General features: G+C 41.2%; 2 protein-coding genes across 2 annotated transcripts in view; both read left to right on the top strand.

The window, feature by feature from the left end:
* LOC134801033 (uncharacterized) overlaps nucleotides 1-19,947 on the top strand; it is a 338,387-nt gene that overhangs the window by 127,007 nt on the left and 191,433 nt on the right. The gene's annotated exons all lie outside the window — the stretch shown is intronic.
* The window catches only part of LOC134801062 (uncharacterized), a 79,008-nt gene that overhangs the window by 29,565 nt on the left and 29,496 nt on the right, over nucleotides 1-19,947 (top strand). Inside the window, exons 10-17 of the mRNA XM_063773591.1 lie at nucleotides 851-950; nucleotides 2,378-2,482; nucleotides 12,874-12,996; nucleotides 13,545-13,620; nucleotides 13,836-15,482; nucleotides 15,693-15,840; nucleotides 16,052-16,589; nucleotides 17,612-17,709. Coding sequence (XP_063629661.1) covers nucleotides 851-950; nucleotides 2,378-2,482; nucleotides 12,874-12,996; nucleotides 13,545-13,620; nucleotides 13,836-15,482; nucleotides 15,693-15,840; nucleotides 16,052-16,589; nucleotides 17,612-17,709 — 2,835 coding nt within the window. The remainder of the gene's footprint in view (nucleotides 1-850; nucleotides 951-2,377; nucleotides 2,483-12,873; nucleotides 12,997-13,544; nucleotides 13,621-13,835; nucleotides 15,483-15,692; nucleotides 15,841-16,051; nucleotides 16,590-17,611; nucleotides 17,710-19,947) is intronic.

The following is a 19,947-nucleotide window of genomic DNA, read 5'->3' as shown; positions in this document are numbered from 1 at the left end:
TATATATAGTTCGTCAATAGTTCGAGTCAGAAATTCAGAATAGATGCCTTCCATCTTTTCATTTCATACCTATGTCATTTCAGTAAGTCAGAAGGCATTTCATTTGTTGCGCAATATTCAATCAATTTTGATGATGATTTAAATTGCACGCAACAACATTTTTCATGAAGACGGGGAAAATAATTTATAATAGTGTAAAATAACCTTCAACAAAAATATGTCAATAATGAACTTTCTCGACCCCAAACTTAGGCTAATTGGGATAAAGGCTATGATGATGATGATGAATGAACTTTGAAGAAAAGTCATACATTTTAATGACTTGTAGGTTCCTCGTCCTTTCTTCAGTTTCTTCCATCCTTTTCGCTAAATTACGTCCAAATTATGGTCAAAATCAACGATCTACTTAAGATTGTCTCAAAATCGAGTGATTATATTCAAAATTAAATACACTAATAAAATATTTTTTTGGCAAAAATTTCATTTTTGGTACAAGCTTTTATCGCTGACTGTACTTTACTTACGACAGACAACTAATACTCATCGAGACAATTCCAAAAACCCCTAACACAATTAGGTTGCGTTGTTTCATCACAGAGTTCCTATGGCCATTGGCCACCCTGTCTCCGTCATCAGATCAGTTCGACAGTACCATATTATTGTATTGTCATCAGAACTACATACAGCTGCCAATTTTCATGACGCTACGATCCTTGGAAGATGGTTAAATTAGTTACCTTAGATTCCATTACATAGTTACATACAGTACAGGTCGACCTAATAAAAGCTTGTTAAAAACGGTTAATATTACCGTTGATCAAATTTTTAAGAAATATTGTGATTTTTGCAGGCAGTTTCCTGAAATACGCTAGAAGGAAACTACACAGACAATTCAAATACATGTCGGAGGAGAAATACACATTTAAAAATTTGCTAAATAATTGTATACCGTTAGTATTTCTAATAATTTACTCTGTTTTTTAGTCTATCTAACATAACTAGGGAATGCAAATCGGTTATTTTCGGTTATTATTTGTATGGAAATTATCGGTTATTAACCGAAACCGCGGTTATTTCCATACAAAAAATAACCGATTTGCATTCCCTAAACATAACTAACCTCGGTTATCTTTAAGTGCAAGAGAAGCGCTGGTGGCCTAGCGGTAAGAGCTTCCGACTTTCAATCCGAAGGTTGCGTGTCCAAACCCCGGCTCGTACCAATGAGTTTATCGGAACTTATGTACGAAATATCATTTGATATTTACCAGTTGCTTTTCGGTGAAGGAAAACATCGTGAGGAAACGGGAATAATCCCAATAAGGCCTAGTTTCCCCTCTGGGTTGGAAGGTCAGATGGCAGTCACTTTCGTAAAAACTAGTACCAATTCTTGGGATTAGTTGTCAAGCGGGCAGGGTTGCCAGTGCCAGATGGTCGGGATTTGGCGGGATTCTCCCGATTTTTAGCATGATGTGTTCCCGATTCCCGACAAAGTGAAAATCGTCCCGAAAAACAGCTTCACGTTATAAAACAATAATTTCAAGTTCCGAACTGTCGTCGAGCATAGTGCCAATAATGTAAAATATCGTTGTTTTTAATACAATTACTTTAAAATGAATGTTATTTTTTCCCGACTTGAGTCCCAAAATCCCGAAAAATTTATAATTTTTCCCGATAATAGCGCCTTTCGATCTGGCAACCCTAAGCGGGCCCAGGCTCCCACACAAAAATAACACGAGGAAGAAGAGGATAACGCGAGGAAGAAGAGGATAACACGAGGAAGAAGAGGATAACGCGAGGAAGAAGAGATTATCTTTAAGATACGAAAGCTCGTCTTTGGCGTAGCATTTTTTCAGAGGATCGCTTGCATTTCATAGTACCTATGTCACATTGTCGCATAATAAGCTGCAGAGTATACAGTAGGTAGATATTCCTTCCTACCCTCTGCATACAAACTTCTATGTAGGGGGCACAGATGTAGTGCAACATTATGTTCCATCGTATGTTCACGGAAACGTACGAACGTGTTTTGCTATTTCAGTCCATCTCGGTACCTACAAAAAGTACTGACGTTAACTGAAGTAGTATGACAAATACGAACGTTTCCGAGAAAATACGGTGGAAAACAATTATGCACTCCATCTAGCTGTACCATTTCTATGCAGTTGCGAAAGTGATTCTCAAATGGCGCGCCGGCATTGCATTTTGATCTATTAGGCTCACCTTATTTGATGCCAAGCCGGTTAAAATGCTGAACTTTCGTTTTATCCATAAAAAAGATTTGATAACTTTGTACTGATATCTAATATAATCTAAGAAATTATGTACAAGATGTAAACCTGTTGAGCTTAATAATAAACTTTATCTTATCTTATACCAGATACCAGTGGCTACGGACTTTGCTAGGAGTGGGACCAGCCGAGCCGCATTGCTTGCTGTGCTGTACGAAACACCGTCATGAAGATCTCGATCGGCATCTGAAAAGGTACGATGATGTAGTGCATAATTGTTTTCCATCGTATTTTCTCGGAAACGTTCGTATTTGTCATGCTACTTTAGTTAAAACATCAATAGGTACTTATTGTACCGATACTGACTGAAATAGCAAGACACGTTCTTACGTTTCCTTAATACGATGGAAATTAATGATGCACTAGATCTGTATTTACTTAATCAATAATCATATTAATCACTATCAGTGTTGGGCATTCAAGAATAAAATCATTATTTGAATACGAATTCGTAGGAATAAAATCATCTCGATTTTATTCCCGTCAAAAATATTCAAATAATTTTGGTCGGGATTAATTCGTATGAGAAAAAATTGAATGAGAATAACATAATTCTTAATCAAATAAATATAATCATGATTTTTATTCGAAATAATATTCCACGAATAAAAATGTAGTCTGGGTACCGTATAGGTACTAATTACGTATAGTTAGGTAGATGTAATAGTATTAGTTAGTCTCTTGTCTAATTTATACCTATTTTATGGAATACAATCTTACAAATTGTCTGTCGCATATCGCATAGTTTCAGTAACTGTATCATTTTTAATTTACTAACCAAATCATTAGGTTCAATTTAGCTGGTCTAGGGGCCTAGCCAAGATGCCAATCGCTTGCGCTCCGACAACGAAGCGCTTTCTGTCTCTATCACTCTTACATATTAGTGCGATAGAGAGACAGAGATAGAGTTTCGTTGTCGTAGCGCAAGCCATTGGCATGTTGGCTACGCACTCAAGATGCCTAACCAAGATGCCAATTTTTGTTTTTAATTTAATAACCAAATCATCAGGTAAATTAACTGTTCTGGGGGCCTAGCCAACATGCCAATCGCTTGCGCTCCAACAACGAAGCGCTTTCTGTCTCTATTACTCTTACATATTAGTGCGATAGAGAGATAGAGATAGTGTTTCGCTGTCGTAGCGCAAACGTTTGGCATGTTGGCTACGCTCCCAAGGTGCCTAGCCAAGATCCCAATTTTTGTTTTTAATTTAATAACTAATAACCAAATCATTAGGTAAATTTAACTGTTCTGGGGGCCTAGCCTTGGCTAGGCACATTGGGAGCGTAGCCAACATGCCAAACGTTTGCGCCACGACAACGAAACGCTATTTCGGTCTCTTTATCGCACTAATATGTAAGAGTGATAGAGACAGAAAGCGCTTCGTTGTCGGAGCGCAAGCGATTGGCATATTGGCTAGGCCCCCAGAACAGCTAAATTGTACCCAAAGACTTTGTTATTAAATAAAAAAACAAAAATTGTCATCTTGGCTAGGCACCTTGTGTGTGTAGCCAACATGCCAATCGTATGCGCTACGACAACGAAACGCTATCTCTGTCTCTCTATTGCACTAATATGTAAGAGTGATAGAGACAGAAAGCGCTTCGTTGTCGGAGCGCAAGCGATTGGCATATTGGCTAGGCCCCCAGAACAGCTAAATTGTACCCAAAGACTTTGTTATTAAATAAAAAAAACAAAAATTGTCATCTTGGCTAGGCACCTTGTGTGTGTAGCCAACATGCCAATCGTTTGCGCTACGACAACGAAACGCTATCTCTGTCTCTCGATCGCACTAATATGTAAGAGTGATAGAGACAGAAAGCGCTAAAAACAGCTAAATTGTACCTAATGATTTGGTTATTAAATTAAAAACAAAAATTGGCATCTTAGCTCGGCACCCAATCGTTTGCACTACGAGTGCTATGACAACGAAATGCCATCTGTCTCTCTATCGCACTAATATGTAAGAGTGATAGAGAGAGACTATACGTAACTCTACGGAGTGTTAACGTTTGGCATGTTGGCTAAGCACCCTGATCGGATGATAGAACTGGATAGTGTATAGCGGAACTGTTCAATGGGTACTGTACCTAAACTAAAGTAACAAATATCAAATCAATCCGACTTTTAAATAGAAGGGTGAAAATCAACTTACAAAATATAACCGATTGTACTACAAAAATTAACTTAATTCTAAATAACATTTTAATTGAATAAAACCTTATTTAGAATAGTCCCACTTCTAGAATAATTATTCTGTTTTTTATTCCGCATTTAAAATAAAAGTCACATGATTTATTCACCTTCATTTTATTCTAAAATAACTAGTGCAAGAATTATTCTAATTCAAATCGAGTTGAATAAGAATAAGATTTCCGTTTTTATTCTTATTCTTATTCAAGTTAATTTTTGCCCAACTCTGATCACTATAGTTTCAGCTTTTTATCCACTGCTGAACGCATCTCTTTGGATACCGTGCACCACTTGTCCCGATCCTGAGATTGTCTTATCCAGACTGCTTGGTGCTCGCTAACATTTAGTGCGATTCCATTTAAAATGTCAAGCGCGACTTCAAGTATGTAGTCGCGCGTGACAACGCAAATCAGGCTCATCAGAAGTGACTCGTAATTTACCGAGTGTCGTCCAAGAATAGAAATTGTCATCCGAAAGCGGCTGTCGTAAATAGCTATTAGGGTTCATGTATGTGTTTAATTAGTCTCTACGTTTAGGTTACTATTTTTACTTTTGTATATCATGTTTTACTTTGTGCTCGTATATTATGTCAAATGAATTGCGTGGAATGTTTTATATCTAGTTATAAGTCTAGAAATTCATGCTCCTTTCATACGTGCTTAATATTGTACCTATTTATAAGTCTAGGATTCGTGCTCCTTTCATACGTGCTTATAATTAACGAGATTGGCAAAAATATACATTACTGACTCTGCATGATACACCCACTAGTTGAAGAAGGTACCAAACGGCCTTGTGTTTTACTATATAAGGCAGAGCCGTTTCGTGGCTTATTCAGAGATATCAGAGACATCAAGAGAGCTTCACTCATACCAGCCTGAACACTCTCCAAGTGAATAAATCAAATATATGTGTTTTCATTTCACACAACACATATACCGGTAAATGGAGGTATAGCGGACTTCGAGACAGCACAGCGGCCAGCGCGCTCCAGCGGCGGATTTCTACGCTTCTCCCAACGAACCCCCACATCACGAAAAAGCTACAGTCTACACTCCACAGTTTGGTCCTTTTGAAGCCGGATGAAGATAGAAAAACGTACGCGCTGAGTTTCAAGCGACATAGCTTAACTCAGACATCAAGATAGAAAAACGTACGCGCTGAGTTTCAAGCGACATTGCTTAACTCAGACAGCAAGAAAGAAACAAGTACGCGCTGAGTTTTAAGCGAACGTTGCTTGACTCAGACGGCAAGAAAGAATAAAGGACGCGCTGAGCCTAGAAGTTCGCTTCGGTTTAGACCCAAACCCTATACCTTTCCGTAACCCATTTACCGGCTTGCCGGACGGACCGTGCAGCGTCGTAGATTAATCTCCGCTCACGTGTCCTGGCAACTTTCGTTGCATGTGTCACATGGTTGATGCCCACACACTGCTTTCGAACGTTCTAGGCATTGCACTTTGCCATTGCGGGAGATTCAGTGCCACGAGGGATCCACGCTTAGGGCACTGACGTTGCGCACGGCAACGGTCAGTCATAGGCATAGGCAGGTCAAGTTAGGGACCCCCGCGTGTGTTAAGTGAAGTGGTTCCAGCCAGAAAGATGTCCGAAAAGGAAGCAAGGAGCCTACGACCACGCACCAAGGGCCCACCTGCGCCCGCACCGAACATGGATACCCCTACCCCCTCGTCTGGTAAGACTACGTCCAACGAGACTAATACGTGGAGCAATGGCACCAGTGGCAACCCGAATGCTACCGGTGGAACCGAGTCGGTACACTCGGAGATGTTAGACGCCACCGTAGTAAATCGTAGTAGGTCGAATACGCTAGTGAATAAAGACGCCGATGCGCCGCCGCCGCCGTCGCGGGTGCCGTCTAATCGCGAATTAAAGAATCGCAAATCGGTTAGGGAACGCGACAATGAATTGTCCGTGCTAATGGCCGAGCTCGAGGTTCATAAAGCCCGTCTAGTCGTTGCTAAGACCGAGTCCGACACTGCCAATTTACGGCTGCAGATTGCGCAATTGAAGGCGCAGTCTCGCGGCGGCAGTGACGCGACCGTCGAAGCTTCTAAGAAAGGGTCCGTCACTGCAAATTTGCGGCCGCAGGTTGCGCCACTGAAGGCGCAGTCTGTCGGCAGCAGTGACGCGACCGTCGAAGAACGTACTAGAAGTTGGGTAGAACGACAAGCTAGGTTACAGCACGAGGTCGCGAAAGAAAACGTTAAATTCCCGCCGCCGAAAAAGACCGCGCAGCCGCCGCCGCGTGCCGCCGCCGACCGGGCTAGCAGACCGCCCCCGCGCGTTTTAGAGGTACCGCACGGTACCTACGCGCCAATGTACCATAAACCGCCGGAATTACCTGCATTCGGCGGAGATATCACCGAGTGGATATCATTTAGGGCAGAGTTCGAAGATACGTCGCCCATGTTTAGTGCCGTCAATAACGTCAGTCGGATTAGGCGCGCACTTAAGGGCGAAGCTCGGACGGCCGTAAAATCAATAATGTACACGGTTCAGGATCCGTACGAGATAATGGAAGCGCTGGAACGGCAGTTCGGCGACCCTGAGGAGATTGTTCTTACGGAAATTCATAATATTAAACGCATGCCGCGTTTATCCGAAGACAATTCGAATATAGCCTCATTCGCCGCGCATGTAGCGAATGCCGTCGCCACCATTAGATCCTTGCGTCAAGAGAAATACTTGCACGCGCCTGAGCTCGTGAATAAAATCGTGGATAAATTAAATCTGATAGTGCGCTATGAATGGGCCAAATACTGGCAGTCTAACGTAGAAACACCCGGGTTAGTAGCAATTTCCGAGTTTCTTAACGAAATTAGTACTGCGGCCAAGCGCATAAACCGATATAAGCCGTCCAACAAATCACGGAATGCAGTGAACGCGGTTTCCTCTGCGCGCGAACCCAGAAGATCGAGCCAAGCTCTCTCTAGGTCTCGCGACCCCGCGTTCTACCGTGATGCGTATGATAGATCGCGAAATGAACGAAACGCGGTTTCTTCTGTGCGCGAGCCCAGCAGGTCGAGCCGCGCTCTCGCTGGGCCCCGCGCCCCCGCGTCCATTCGCGACTATAGTTCGGATTCGGAGTCAGATTTCCGCGAGTCATACACACGTGATACGGGAAATAGATCGCGTACTAATAAATCGACCGTAGCACAAGTAAAGCACCGCGATGGCAATTTAAAGAAAAAGCCAGCGTCAACCGGAGCTAAGCCCAAGCGACAGATAGCGTCTGTCTCTGTCTCGCACGAAGCGTGCGCCATATGTAACAACGGCAAAGAACACGAAGTTAAGGAGTGTTCGAAATTTCTAGCCGCGACCATACCTGAGCGCTGGGACTTGGCAAAGGGAGCTAAATTGTGCTTTAGATGTCTAGGCGCGAATCACCGTAAACTTTTTGGATGTAAATATGTCGCGTGTGGCATGAATCAGTGCGAAGCCGGACATAGTAGACTATTACACGGTTTAAGCGCGGCCAGGTCCGCGAACGGTAATAGTGCGCCGGCAGCACGCAAAGCAGTACTCAATGTTAAACTGCCGCAGACGTATCTCAAAATCATGCCAGTAGAGGTGTCGGGACCGTTAGGTACCGTCCAAACCCTCGCGCTACTCGATGAAGGCGCGGCAATGACGTTGATGTTACATGAAACTGCGGATAGAATCGCACCTCGTGTGCGCGGTGAAACATTAGAGATAGAAGGCATAGGCGGTGTAGTACGGGACCCAGATTCGTATGCGTTACGAGTCGCAATACGGGGTTTTTGTAGTCGACATATGGAAATGATGGAGACTTACACGGTTTGCGATATAGGTTTAGGAGCGCAGGGCGTGCCGCGAGACTTGGTAGATAAATGCGATCATTTATCTAAAATCGCGGACGAATTAAGTTACCCCCCCGCAGTACCTACTATCGTGATAGGCCAAGATAACTGACATCTCATCATTAGTCGGCAAATTATAGACGGTCCGCCTAACCTCCCAGTCGCGAGTTTAACCAGGCTAGGATGGGTTTTGCATGGACCAGACCGTACGCGTCGCGCCGCGGTACAATTTGTTGGGCACGCAAGGCCTAATACCGCGGATGACGAGGCCTTACAATTGATGAAACGACATTTTGACATAGAGTCATTAGGCGTTTCGCAAAAATTACCTCGGGCCGACCCCGACCAACGTGCGCTAGATTTGTTAGAAGCCACCTGCGAAAAGATACCGGGGGAGCAAAGGTATCGCTCGGGCTTACTTTGGCGGTCAGATGACGAGAAACTCCCCGATAACCGAGCGCAAGCATTGAAACGGCTGTACAGTCTAGAACGAAAGCTAGACCGCGATGCGAAACTTAAAGCCGAATATGCAAAGCATATGAACAACTTGCTCGACAAAGGTTACGCGGAGAAAATGAGCTCGCGACCGCCCCCCGAGGCACCCCGGACGTGGTACCTAGCCCACTTCCCAACTTTTCACCCGCAACGCGGGAAAATGCGATTAGTTTGGGACGCGGCCGCAACAGCTTATGGACGCTCGCTCAATAGCGCGCTGTTAGCTGGCCCCGACCTGTTAGAATCACTTTTCGGCGTGTTAGTGCGTTTCCGCGAGGGTAAAATCGCGGTAATAGCCGACGTCAAAGAGATGTTTTTCCAGATCGAAATAATTGAGCAGGATCGTGATGCGTTACGTTTCGTTTGGAGGGGAGAGGACCGTACCTCCCAACCGCAAGAATATAGGATGAAGCGGCTTATATTTGGTTCGGCAGCGTCGCCGACAACCGCGCTATACGTCAAAAACGAAAACGCAAAATCGCATAGTAAAGAATTTCCGATCGCAGCGGAAAAAACAATAAAGAATACGTACATGGACGACATGTTGATCGCCCTCGATACGTCTGAAGAGGAAGCGAGACGCGTAGTAAACGAAGTTTACGAGCTGAATATGCGCGCGTCATTCGAGCTTCGCGGGTTCGCATCGAACCATCCTGCGGTAATTGCTGACGTAGTTAATAGCAATCAGGAAACGTCGCTGTTAGGCGCGAACGAAAGCGAACGTACCTTAGGTTTGAAATGGAATCACAAACGTGACACCTTAGGTTTCAACGTAAACTTTCGTAATACGCCCGAAGACGTACTTAACGGTCAGAAATTACCTACAAAACGACAGGTAACAAGTAGCGCGATGTCGATATTTGATCCGATCGGTTACGTAAGCCCCATATCCGTCTTAGGCAAGGCGTTAATGCAGGAAATATGGAGGACAGGAATCGATTGGGACTCGCCTATACCCGTCTCACTCGCACCCGTTTGGCGATCGTTCATTGATAACGTACAACAATTACGAGACTTAGAGATTCCGCGACACGTGCCCGCATTTAATAGGGAGGCATATATGCATGTTTTTTGCGACGCGAGCGAAAAAATATATGCCGCGGCCGTGTATTTAGTTAGCATCAACCCCGAGGGGACTAGAACCTCCGCGTTAGTGGCCGCTAAGGCCCGCGTTTCACCTCTCCGGGTAGTTAGCATTCCGAGGATGGAATTGCAGAGCTGCGTACTAGCTACTAGATTAGCGGAAACCATAGTCAAGGAGTCAGATTACGTAATAAAGGACAAGTATTTTTGGTCTGACTCTAAAACGGCGCTCACGTGGATACGTTCGGACCCACGTAGGTATAAAACGTTCGTAGCACATAGGTTAGCAGAAATCGAGAACACTACCACCCCCGCCAACTGGCGCTGGGTGCCTAGTGCAGCTAACGTGGCTGACGACGCGACTCGTGGAGTACCTGCGCAATTCGGAGTGAACCACCGATGGTTCATAGGGCCCGATTTTATACGTAAATCCAAAGAGCATTGGCCGACCGAAAAAGTGCCTACGCCCGTCGCCGATACGGGCGAGGAACGCGTTAATAAACTCGTATGCTCAGTAGGCGTCGCGGAGAATAGGTTTGAGTACCTGCCGGAGGTGTGTAGGTTCTCAAAGTTCGTGCGATTAGTTCGCGCCACCGCTAGTATTCTGGTTGCCGCCGAGGTTTTCAAAGCCGCATTGTTCGCTAAGAAAACAGATATAGAGATAAATAAGGGGCATTTAGATTTAGCAGAGATATTGCTAATCCGACGGAGTCAACATGCTGCATTTCCGGAGGAAATGAAGCTTCTGGAAACTGGGCGGCCACTCCTGAAGAAATCTCCGCTATACAAAATCGCTGTACAACTTGACAAAAACGGAATCATCGTACTAAATGCTAGAATCGATAAAAACACGCATATGCCTGTTTTACATGCGAAAGAAGATTTCGTCAAGTTATTAGTACAGCATTTTCATGCACTCTACAATCACGGCAACCACGCGACCGTCATCAACGAGTTGAAACAAAGGTACTACATTATCGGGCTGCGCGGTAGCATTCGCTATATAACGCATAAATGCCAATGGTGCAGAACCTATAGGGGAACGCCAATCAAAGTTCCCATAGGTGACTTGCCGCCAGAAAGGCTAAAAGTGAATCAGCCGCCATTTACCGCTGCAGCCGTAGACCTGTTTGGCCCCATGCACATAACGATAGGCCGCCGCCGCGAGAAAAGGTGGGGTGTATTATACACATGCCTCACAACTCGCGCTGTACATCTGGAGCTTGCCGCCTCACTTTCGGCATCCTCCATGATACTGTCGCTACGCCGAATGATAGCGCGACGCGGCACGCCTACGGTTCTCTATTCCGACAACGCCACCAACTTCCACGGCGCGGAAAGAGAACTGGCAGAGGCCAAAAACACGCTGCCCGACAGTCTCAAGCCCTTCTTGACCGAGCGAGCCATAAAATGGAAGAAAATTCCACCCGGCAACCCCTCCGCTGGCGGTGCCTGGGAGCGGCTCGTGGGCAGCGTTAAAACCGCATTAAAAGTAGTACTGAAAGAAAGAGCACCCCACGAAGAAGTTCTACATACTTTACTGCTAGAATCAGAGCACATAGTCAATTCCAGACCGTTGACACCAGTGAATCCAGATTTAGACATCGAAGCCCTGACGCCGAATCACTTTCTAATCGGTCGATCAAGTGCCATGTCGCCACTGGGTGTCTTCACAGACGCAATTATGTCGCTCTCTTCGTGGAAAACAGCGCAAACGCTAGCCGACCAATTTTGGAGGCGCTGGCAGCGGGAATACCGACCCAGCCTCCTCCCCAGGCCCGGTGCTCATCAAAACGTGAGAAAACTGCATGAAGGTGACGTAGTCATCATTGCGGATAGCTCCATGCCACGAGGAACGTGGCCCAGAGGCGTAATCGCCCAGCTATTTCCTGGCCCAGATGGTCATGTGAGAGTGGCCATTGTTCGCACACGCGCAGGTGACGTCCGCCGCCCAGTTTCTAGACTTATCCCCATTTACTCCGCGCATGAAGACGGTGTTGGCACACGTGGGGGAGACTGTCGTAAATAGCTATTAGGGTTCATGTATGTGTTTAATTAGTCTCTACGTTTAGGTTACTATTTTTACTTTTGTATATCATGTTTTACTTTGTGCTCGTATATTATGTCAAATGAATTGCGTGGAATGTTTTATATCTAGTTATAAGTCTAGAAATTCATGCTCCTTTCATACGTGCTTAATATTGTACCTATTTATAAGTCTAGGATTCGTGCTCCTTTCATACGTGCTTATAATTAACGAGATTGGCAAAAATATACATTACTGACTCTGCATGATACACCCACTAGTTGAAGAAGGTACCAAACGGCCTTGTGTTTTACTATATAAGGCAGAGCCGTTTCGTGGCTTATTCAGAGATATCAGAGACATCAAGAGAGCTTCACTCATACCAGCCTGAACACTCTCCAAGTGAATAAATCAAATATATGTGTTTTCATTTCACACAACACATATACCGGTAAATGGAGGTATAGCGGACTTCGAGACAGCACAGCGGCCAGCGCGCTCCAGCGGCGGATTTCTACGCTTCTCCCAACGAACCCCCACATCACGAAAAAGCTACAGTCTACACTCCACAGCGGCCATTTATTTAAACCGTTAACTTGTTGGTCAATTTGACCCTAACTATGCCTCTCAAAAATTTACGAACTACCTAATATCAAAAACAATGGGTTGATTCTTACTAGATTCTGTTCGGAAAGAGGAGAGTCGTGGAATGTATTGGGCCCCATACATTCCACGACTCTTCTCTTTCCGCACAGACTCTATAGGTACACTTACACACAGAGACTTGGAAATAATTAATGATAGTAACAAACAAAAGTTTTACTAACAGAAAAAGAGTTGTAAATGTAAAATCGAATAAAGAACATGCCGCATAATGTAATGGTCAAGCGTAAACTACCTACTGGTTAGACAAAGAACCACATACAGCCTACATACTCGATTCTTTCAGATGTGAAACGCCCTCGTGCCCCGGAGTGTACTGCGCCCGGTGCTTCATAGACATCGGTCAGCTCTGCACGATCTGCTACTCGCCCGAAGACTACGGCGACCTTAGCGATGTCAGCCTGGAAAAGTAAGACCAGGAACCCTAGCCACTACGCCAATAAGTGGAAACTTGAATAAGGGGAAAGCCATTCATTACGTTACACGAATTTCTAGATTTATTGATCCCTCCCCCACTATTGTCACACTTGGTCACGAACATAATTATATTATAATAAATTTTGCGGAAAAATTAAAAATATGAAAATTGCTTCTAAAAATGAGCAATATTGAAGAACGAATTCAACAATTACTTTTTAACATTAAAATTCAAAACCATGATGTCCGCAGTCCCATTCACATCCATCTCGCTCACTCATGACACGCGACATTAATAACTCTGAAAAGATTATAGTCATAGGTACGGTCAGCCAAGAAAGTGGTTTACCACTTTTCGACTCTATCATCTGATTGATAGAGTCGAAAAGTGGTAAACCGCTTTCTTGGCTGACTGTACTATATTGTACGAGTTATCCTATCTATCATAAGAATCTTCGTTAGTGTATCACAAGATTCACAAGTTATTAATGAAAAACCGCCTTACTTTGATAACTAAATTGATTTATTGACTTCCCCTAGGTTTGCCTCTGATGACAATAGAACTGACGGTTCTGATTCTGACGGTGATGATAATATACCTCTCATGGGAACGCAAGTACTTACCATCAAAGATCAATAACTCTTTGGTACAGTCGCCATCGTATAAATCGGAGCGAACAAGGTGCTTATACTTTAACTTCATGATAATATAGGCTTTGTTCGGATATTTGTGAACACCTTGGCCGCTTTAATATATCTGATGGCGACTGGACCACTATGTATTTTGTAATTCTAATTTTTCATCTAATCTGCTATTATTCCATTGGCAAGGATTATGAAATAAATGAAGATGAAAAAGGCACATCGAATAATCGTAATAAGAAAAGCAATAGTAGCGTGTTTTTGTATTCAAGATATAGAAGTGGTAATCAAGAATCAATACCGCTCTTAGATTGTGATTTTTTGAACAAAGATTACGCTCAACAAGGAATGATTGAATTGAAATGTAATAATACTTTTAGTCTACATAAAGTTGATGGAGATTTTCCGATCAAGAGCGAAGCCGTATTCAAACTTAATAAGATTGATATGACAGATGAAATAACGGTAGATAAAATTCTTCAAAGTAATGAGGATAAGGCAAACTTATCGCCGTTATACAAAAGTAGAAAAGCTCCAATAGTTATTGGAGATACAGATGTTACAGTAAACGGCATATCATTTCCCAAACGAAAATTAGGTGCTATTTTAAAAATTATGATGCTCCTAACTACAAAGGATGAGAATTGTAATAAATACAAACGTAACGTTCCAACCAAACACAAACCATTCGAATATCTTGTCATGGAAATGTTCCAGCCTTCTGAGCTATTTCACAGAATATCTGTAGCGAGACGTAATAAATGCAATCGGTTTCATGATAAAACTAAAGAAAGGAACGAAACCTCGGAAAAGGAAATTCGAATTTTGTTTCACCAACCAGGCTTCGCAAGGAATGCGAATAGTACGGAAGCCATACGAAATACAGATTTACAGACAGACTTCAACTTTGAAAAATCCGAACCTATTTTGAAATATATACAAAGTGCCCAAGAAAGAAAAGAACATACATTGACGAAACTGACTAAAAATTTGTGGTCTACAAGGCGTAATGTAAAACGCTTCTTGGACATCAAGAAATCAATAACTAACTGTCTTATAGAAAGATCAAAGTATTTTAGAATAAATTGTGATAAGAGGTTCATTTGCAAGAAACGAAATCGCAGAAATAAAAGTGATATAGGTTTAGGGCTTATGTCAATGGTTAGTAAATTTTTCAGTAATAAATCGGTTGATAATGTCATGGGTGACATTGAAGAAGACACTTCCAGCGGTTTCGTGGAAGGAAATAACGCACCAGTCAACATTAAGACGTCGCTTAAAGAAAAGAAACAAGCATCGCGCGATGCGATGGGTTTTGAAAGTCGTCTAGAATCCGCGCAGCAGGTGAATGAATGTAAAAATTACTCGCACAATTTAAGCAATTCTAGAAAAGAGAAAGCTTTTGTTATACGGTCTGAAGCAGATACAAGCGACGATGAATGTCCTTCCAAAGAATCGAACGACGTCAATGATATAGAAATTAAAAACAACGGTGACCTTAAAATTAGTGCCGCTCAAACAAGATGCCAAAATACCAAAAAACTTGGATTTTGGGAAAGTCTTCGTGTAAGAAGAAGAAGGACTCATTCACCACATTTATTTTCTAACAATTTGAAAAACGAACCATCCCTTTATAATGTTTTTACTAATCATAAAAGGAGAAAAAAGTGTAGATTTAAAGAAGAAGATTTAAAGAACGCTATAAAAGGAAGCAATGTTAACGATAATACTAGGAGCTACAGAGAATCTCACAGTCTTGAAAAGGAAGATTCTTATAAAAGGATGGCCAAATATGATTGCGTTATGGGTCCTGACCCCAATATGTCTCCGCAAAAAGTGAGTATACTTATATATTTATGTATTAGACATTCATAGAACTTGCTTTCCATCGGCATGCCTGTTATTATAACATAGCTAAACTTAAGGGTTTGGAAAAAATATTAAGTCGAGTTTTTATGTTGCACGTCCCGCTACTACAATCTATTATCTACTAAACAAAAAAAAAACGATTTTGAAAAATGTTTGTCTTACCATTATTTCATTTAGAAAAAACAAAAGGACTTAGACCATGAAGTAAAATCTACAAACAATGAAGTACAGATTCAGACGGCTGAACTAAAATCAACCCCAACGGAGCACCAAAATAAAAGAAGACAGTATGATGTTCGGTCAGCCAGAGAGGTTATCATTTTACGTACGTGTTTGCTCAGTATTTATATTTTAATTAATAGACTTTATACGTTTTATAATTACAAAAAATATATATATGTATCATAAAGGAAGGAAAAAGGTTTATATTCAATAGTTTTTGAAAAACACTTCGTCGTCTTACAAATATGTAAATATACTGATATTTTAAACGCTGTAGTAATTTCGATACTTAAATACATTTAAAATTATCTTAGTTTCAGACAATAAAAACATCAACGGTGACACCGAAGGTAAAATGTTGAACTTTAGTAAAAGGCTGAAGACTATATCGCAAATACCTTGCAACATTGCAAAAAAACGTCAAGCTGTTGCGTTTTCTGACGGAGTGGGTTTGAACATGTCAGACACAAATTGCGTAGAAGTAGAAAAATTAATTCAAGTTGAATCGAAAAATCAACTAGAAAAAGAGCCACCATGTCAACACGAAGGCGTTTTCAACTATAAGTCAGACGAGGAGATAGATAGTGAAGAAGAAAAAATCGTGCAAGCCGGAGCTATTAAAAATGTAGGAGGTACACAATCTTTAGAAACGAGACACTGTAACATAAAAATCGTACAACCTTGTGTCCATGAATGGAAAGTAAAGCCAAAGAAACGAGAGGAATGTCAAACTTTTGGAAGTGACGATGAAGACGAACGTTTAGAAGACTCTTCCCATAGTATGGTAAATAGATGCTTCCAGGTCAAAATGATACAAATGAATGTAAAGAATGGTAGTAATTCGGAGCATTCGTGAGTAACTATGAACTGTTTCCTTAATGGGAGTTTTCAGAAAATAGAATATCCAATTAGTGTGAGTTGTTAAGAAAAGTTAATTATAATCACTGTCAGTTTTGTGACGATAATAGGGATGATGACACAAGTTGAATTTTATAACAAAATCTTGTAAAATAGATAGCAAATGAACAATTTATCACAATAATGTGGATATTAAAATAATATATGGAAATAATTCAAAAATATAGGACCTAAAAGTTTCAAAATTTAAGTATCTTTTTTAACTTCCAAAAAGGAAATAAGTAAGGATACCATTCGATTTCTTACATTTTATCCAAAAAAAGATTGTATAGCAACTATATACATAAACGCAATATTTCACCGACAAAAACGCAATGTTCTTGTTTTGTTCATACTTCAAGATGGACTCTTAGTGACCTTGACGTCACGTTCACTTATCGTTTTGTTAGGAGCGTTTCGCGAGTGAAGTACGACTGTCGGACTTTGACTATCATTTCTGACTTTTGTATTGCTTTAATGTAATGGGTCCCATATAGATATTTGATCCTAAAAACAAACCTGATCGATTGATATCATAAATAAAAATTAATCATCTAGCCTATTAAGCATTAAATTTCAAGGTGTTCATTTCATGAACTATGAGCGATATGACAACGCTAATTGGGTACACAATTTTCTGATAAGTCCCTAATACTGCTTTTATAAATTGCTGCTGCACTGCTGGGCAAAGAACTCTACCTTTGATCTCCACGATTCCCGATTTAAGGGGCTACCCGAGGTTTTCATCGATTTTTGACTAGTTTTGAATCGTATCTCCTTTTTTTGCACTATAGATAGAATTATAAGACAAACGGTTATCGGTTTTTCAATCTTTTATCTCCAGTTTTGTCAACCGGATTTTGAAAAAAAAGATGAATATTTAGTACGATTCTCTCTGTCTATGATTGAAATGAGGCAGCCCTTTGACAAACTATATGTAAAGTTATTTTTACTAATCTGATTGTTCGTTATTGCAGTTTGAGGAACTCTAAAGGAACTCAAGTAAAAAACACCTGCAAATGTAATAATGTCTTAAAGCGTGCCATTGAAAATGAAGCTGTAAAAACATTGCAAGGTATTTATATTACCAAAGAGAATTTGAAATAGAGAGTTACTGTCATGGTAAATGGTGTAGCTACAGTACATTTACTGCCATCTTTTGACAGACGATTAAAACTATTAGAACGCCATTTGACTTTGATCATTATTCTTTCACTGATATGTGTTAACTTGTGATTCGGTCAAGTTGTGTTCTAATGTTTCTTCTCTTCTTCCTTCTTCTCCGTCTTTTTTCCTATATTGTATACTTTCCCCAAAACATAAAAAAAAACTGTCAACCGGGAGATATTTCTCGCTAAAAGGGGGGGGGGGGGTTGTGGCAGGGGGAGGGCATGGGACGCTAGTGTGCGTAAAGCACCATACCCAAAGGTATCATACTACATTCATCGAATGCTGGCTATAATTTGTTTTTCAAAAAACACAATTTGACCGAATCATTGTTAAATATTGATATTAACGCCATCTACTCGAGAATAGGCTGAAGGTTATGGCGCCATCGGTCGAGAAGATTATGGTGCAATCTTTTGACTTTTGACAATCCGTCTCTATACGCTCTATTCTCTTTGATATTACCAAACTGTATTTTAGGTTTCGAGGTATGTACTAATTGGTCTCCTCTTATGTGAATCAGCTCGAACATTTACGAAACTCGCTCTAGGTAAAATTGTTACAGTAAACGTACCCAGTCTATCTATCCTACACAAATCCATCTCGCATACGATACGACAAACGTATGTATGTCACTTATATATCACTACCTACACCTTATAAAACAAAGTCCCACGCCGCGTCTGCCTGTTTGTGTGTTTGTATGTCTGTTCGCGATTAATTTAAAAAACTACTGAACGGATTTTCATGCGGTTTTCACCTATCAATAGAGTGATTCTTGAGGAACGTTTAGGTATATAATTTGTTAAGGCGCGGTGTGTAGTAAAATGCGCTTTTTTGTCACCATATTTACAGACTTTTACAAGGATTTCATGCATTATTTTCTAGTATGTATAACTTCAGTCCTTGAACTACGTTATTGCTTGTCAGAAACACGACGGCTCATTATTTTCTCGATAGAATCTTAAGTTGAAAACATGCCTAACACTGTCTTTATTTCCTTATGTTAGAAGTACTACGACGAAAATGTATATGAAACTTACTTCAGTCGATAGCTTTTAAGTAAATCTTCATTATTGCTTGTCCTTTTATCGATACGGTAATTTTTTCATTCATCATTTTATGAATTCAACATTTTGCCTACTAAATTAGACCCTACGCGGCAATACCTTGCGCCCATTCCTCACGCCAGTACGCCCGTGACCACTGTCGGCGTCGGACCTATGCTATTTTAGCGGACGTTTCATAAAATGGGTAATCACAGTATAAATATGCAAATATGTTATACACACAATGTTTTTCAACATACTTACGAAGAAAAGCAAAATAATTCTTAAATACGGTGACATTTCAGACATTCGTCCGTCATATTGTCATTTTATAACAAGTTGAGCAGCAAAGGCACATACCCATCTAACCAATCCGGAATTCAGTCACGATTGATAAATTGTGTAAACATATTTTAAAAGGCTATTAAATTAATCAATTAATTAAATATTTTTTAAACATAGATATACAGGATTCAAATATGTGGGAGTGTTTAGTGTATGGTGGTAACCATTTCAACACGTAGTTTCCGAGATACCTACATGCGTTTTTGTGGAATTGGTCGAAAAATGGCTATAATGGTTTTGTGTTTAATTGGATTAAGTATTTACATCCTAAGGAAAATAAGTGTAAGTACAATTGATCACTCTAAACTTTTATCGCAATAAAAAAAAAGCGAGTGTCATGGGACAATCGGTTGAAACGAAGTTAAGAAAGAGTCGTGATGGAAACTCGTGACGGAAAACTCTTATACTTTTTTCGCCTAGCCTCCATCCGCCAAGTACGTACCGTGCGATATGGAACTTTGTTCCAAAAATGCTTTATAGCCATTTTTAACCGACTTCCATTTCATAGAAGGAGGAGGTTCTGTATTCGGTTGTGGCTGTTTTTTTTATTTTTTTTATGTATGTTCATCGATTACTCCGAGACCCGTGGGCCGATTTGAGTAATTCTTTTTTTGTTCAAAAGGAGGTACTTCCAAGGTGGTCCCACATTAATCTGGTGCTGTTCTGATGATGGGATCCATGAGAAATTGAGGGAACTCCTCAATTTTTAAATGCACATGTAGGGTGATTTGGGTGTTTTCTTAAGCAACTCG

This window comes from Cydia splendana, chromosome 21, assembly GCF_910591565.1.
Source record: "Cydia splendana chromosome 21, ilCydSple1.2, whole genome shotgun sequence".
Taxonomy (NCBI): domain Eukaryota; kingdom Metazoa; phylum Arthropoda; class Insecta; order Lepidoptera; family Tortricidae; genus Cydia; species Cydia splendana.
This window is presented reverse-complemented; position numbering and strand designations above follow the sequence as displayed.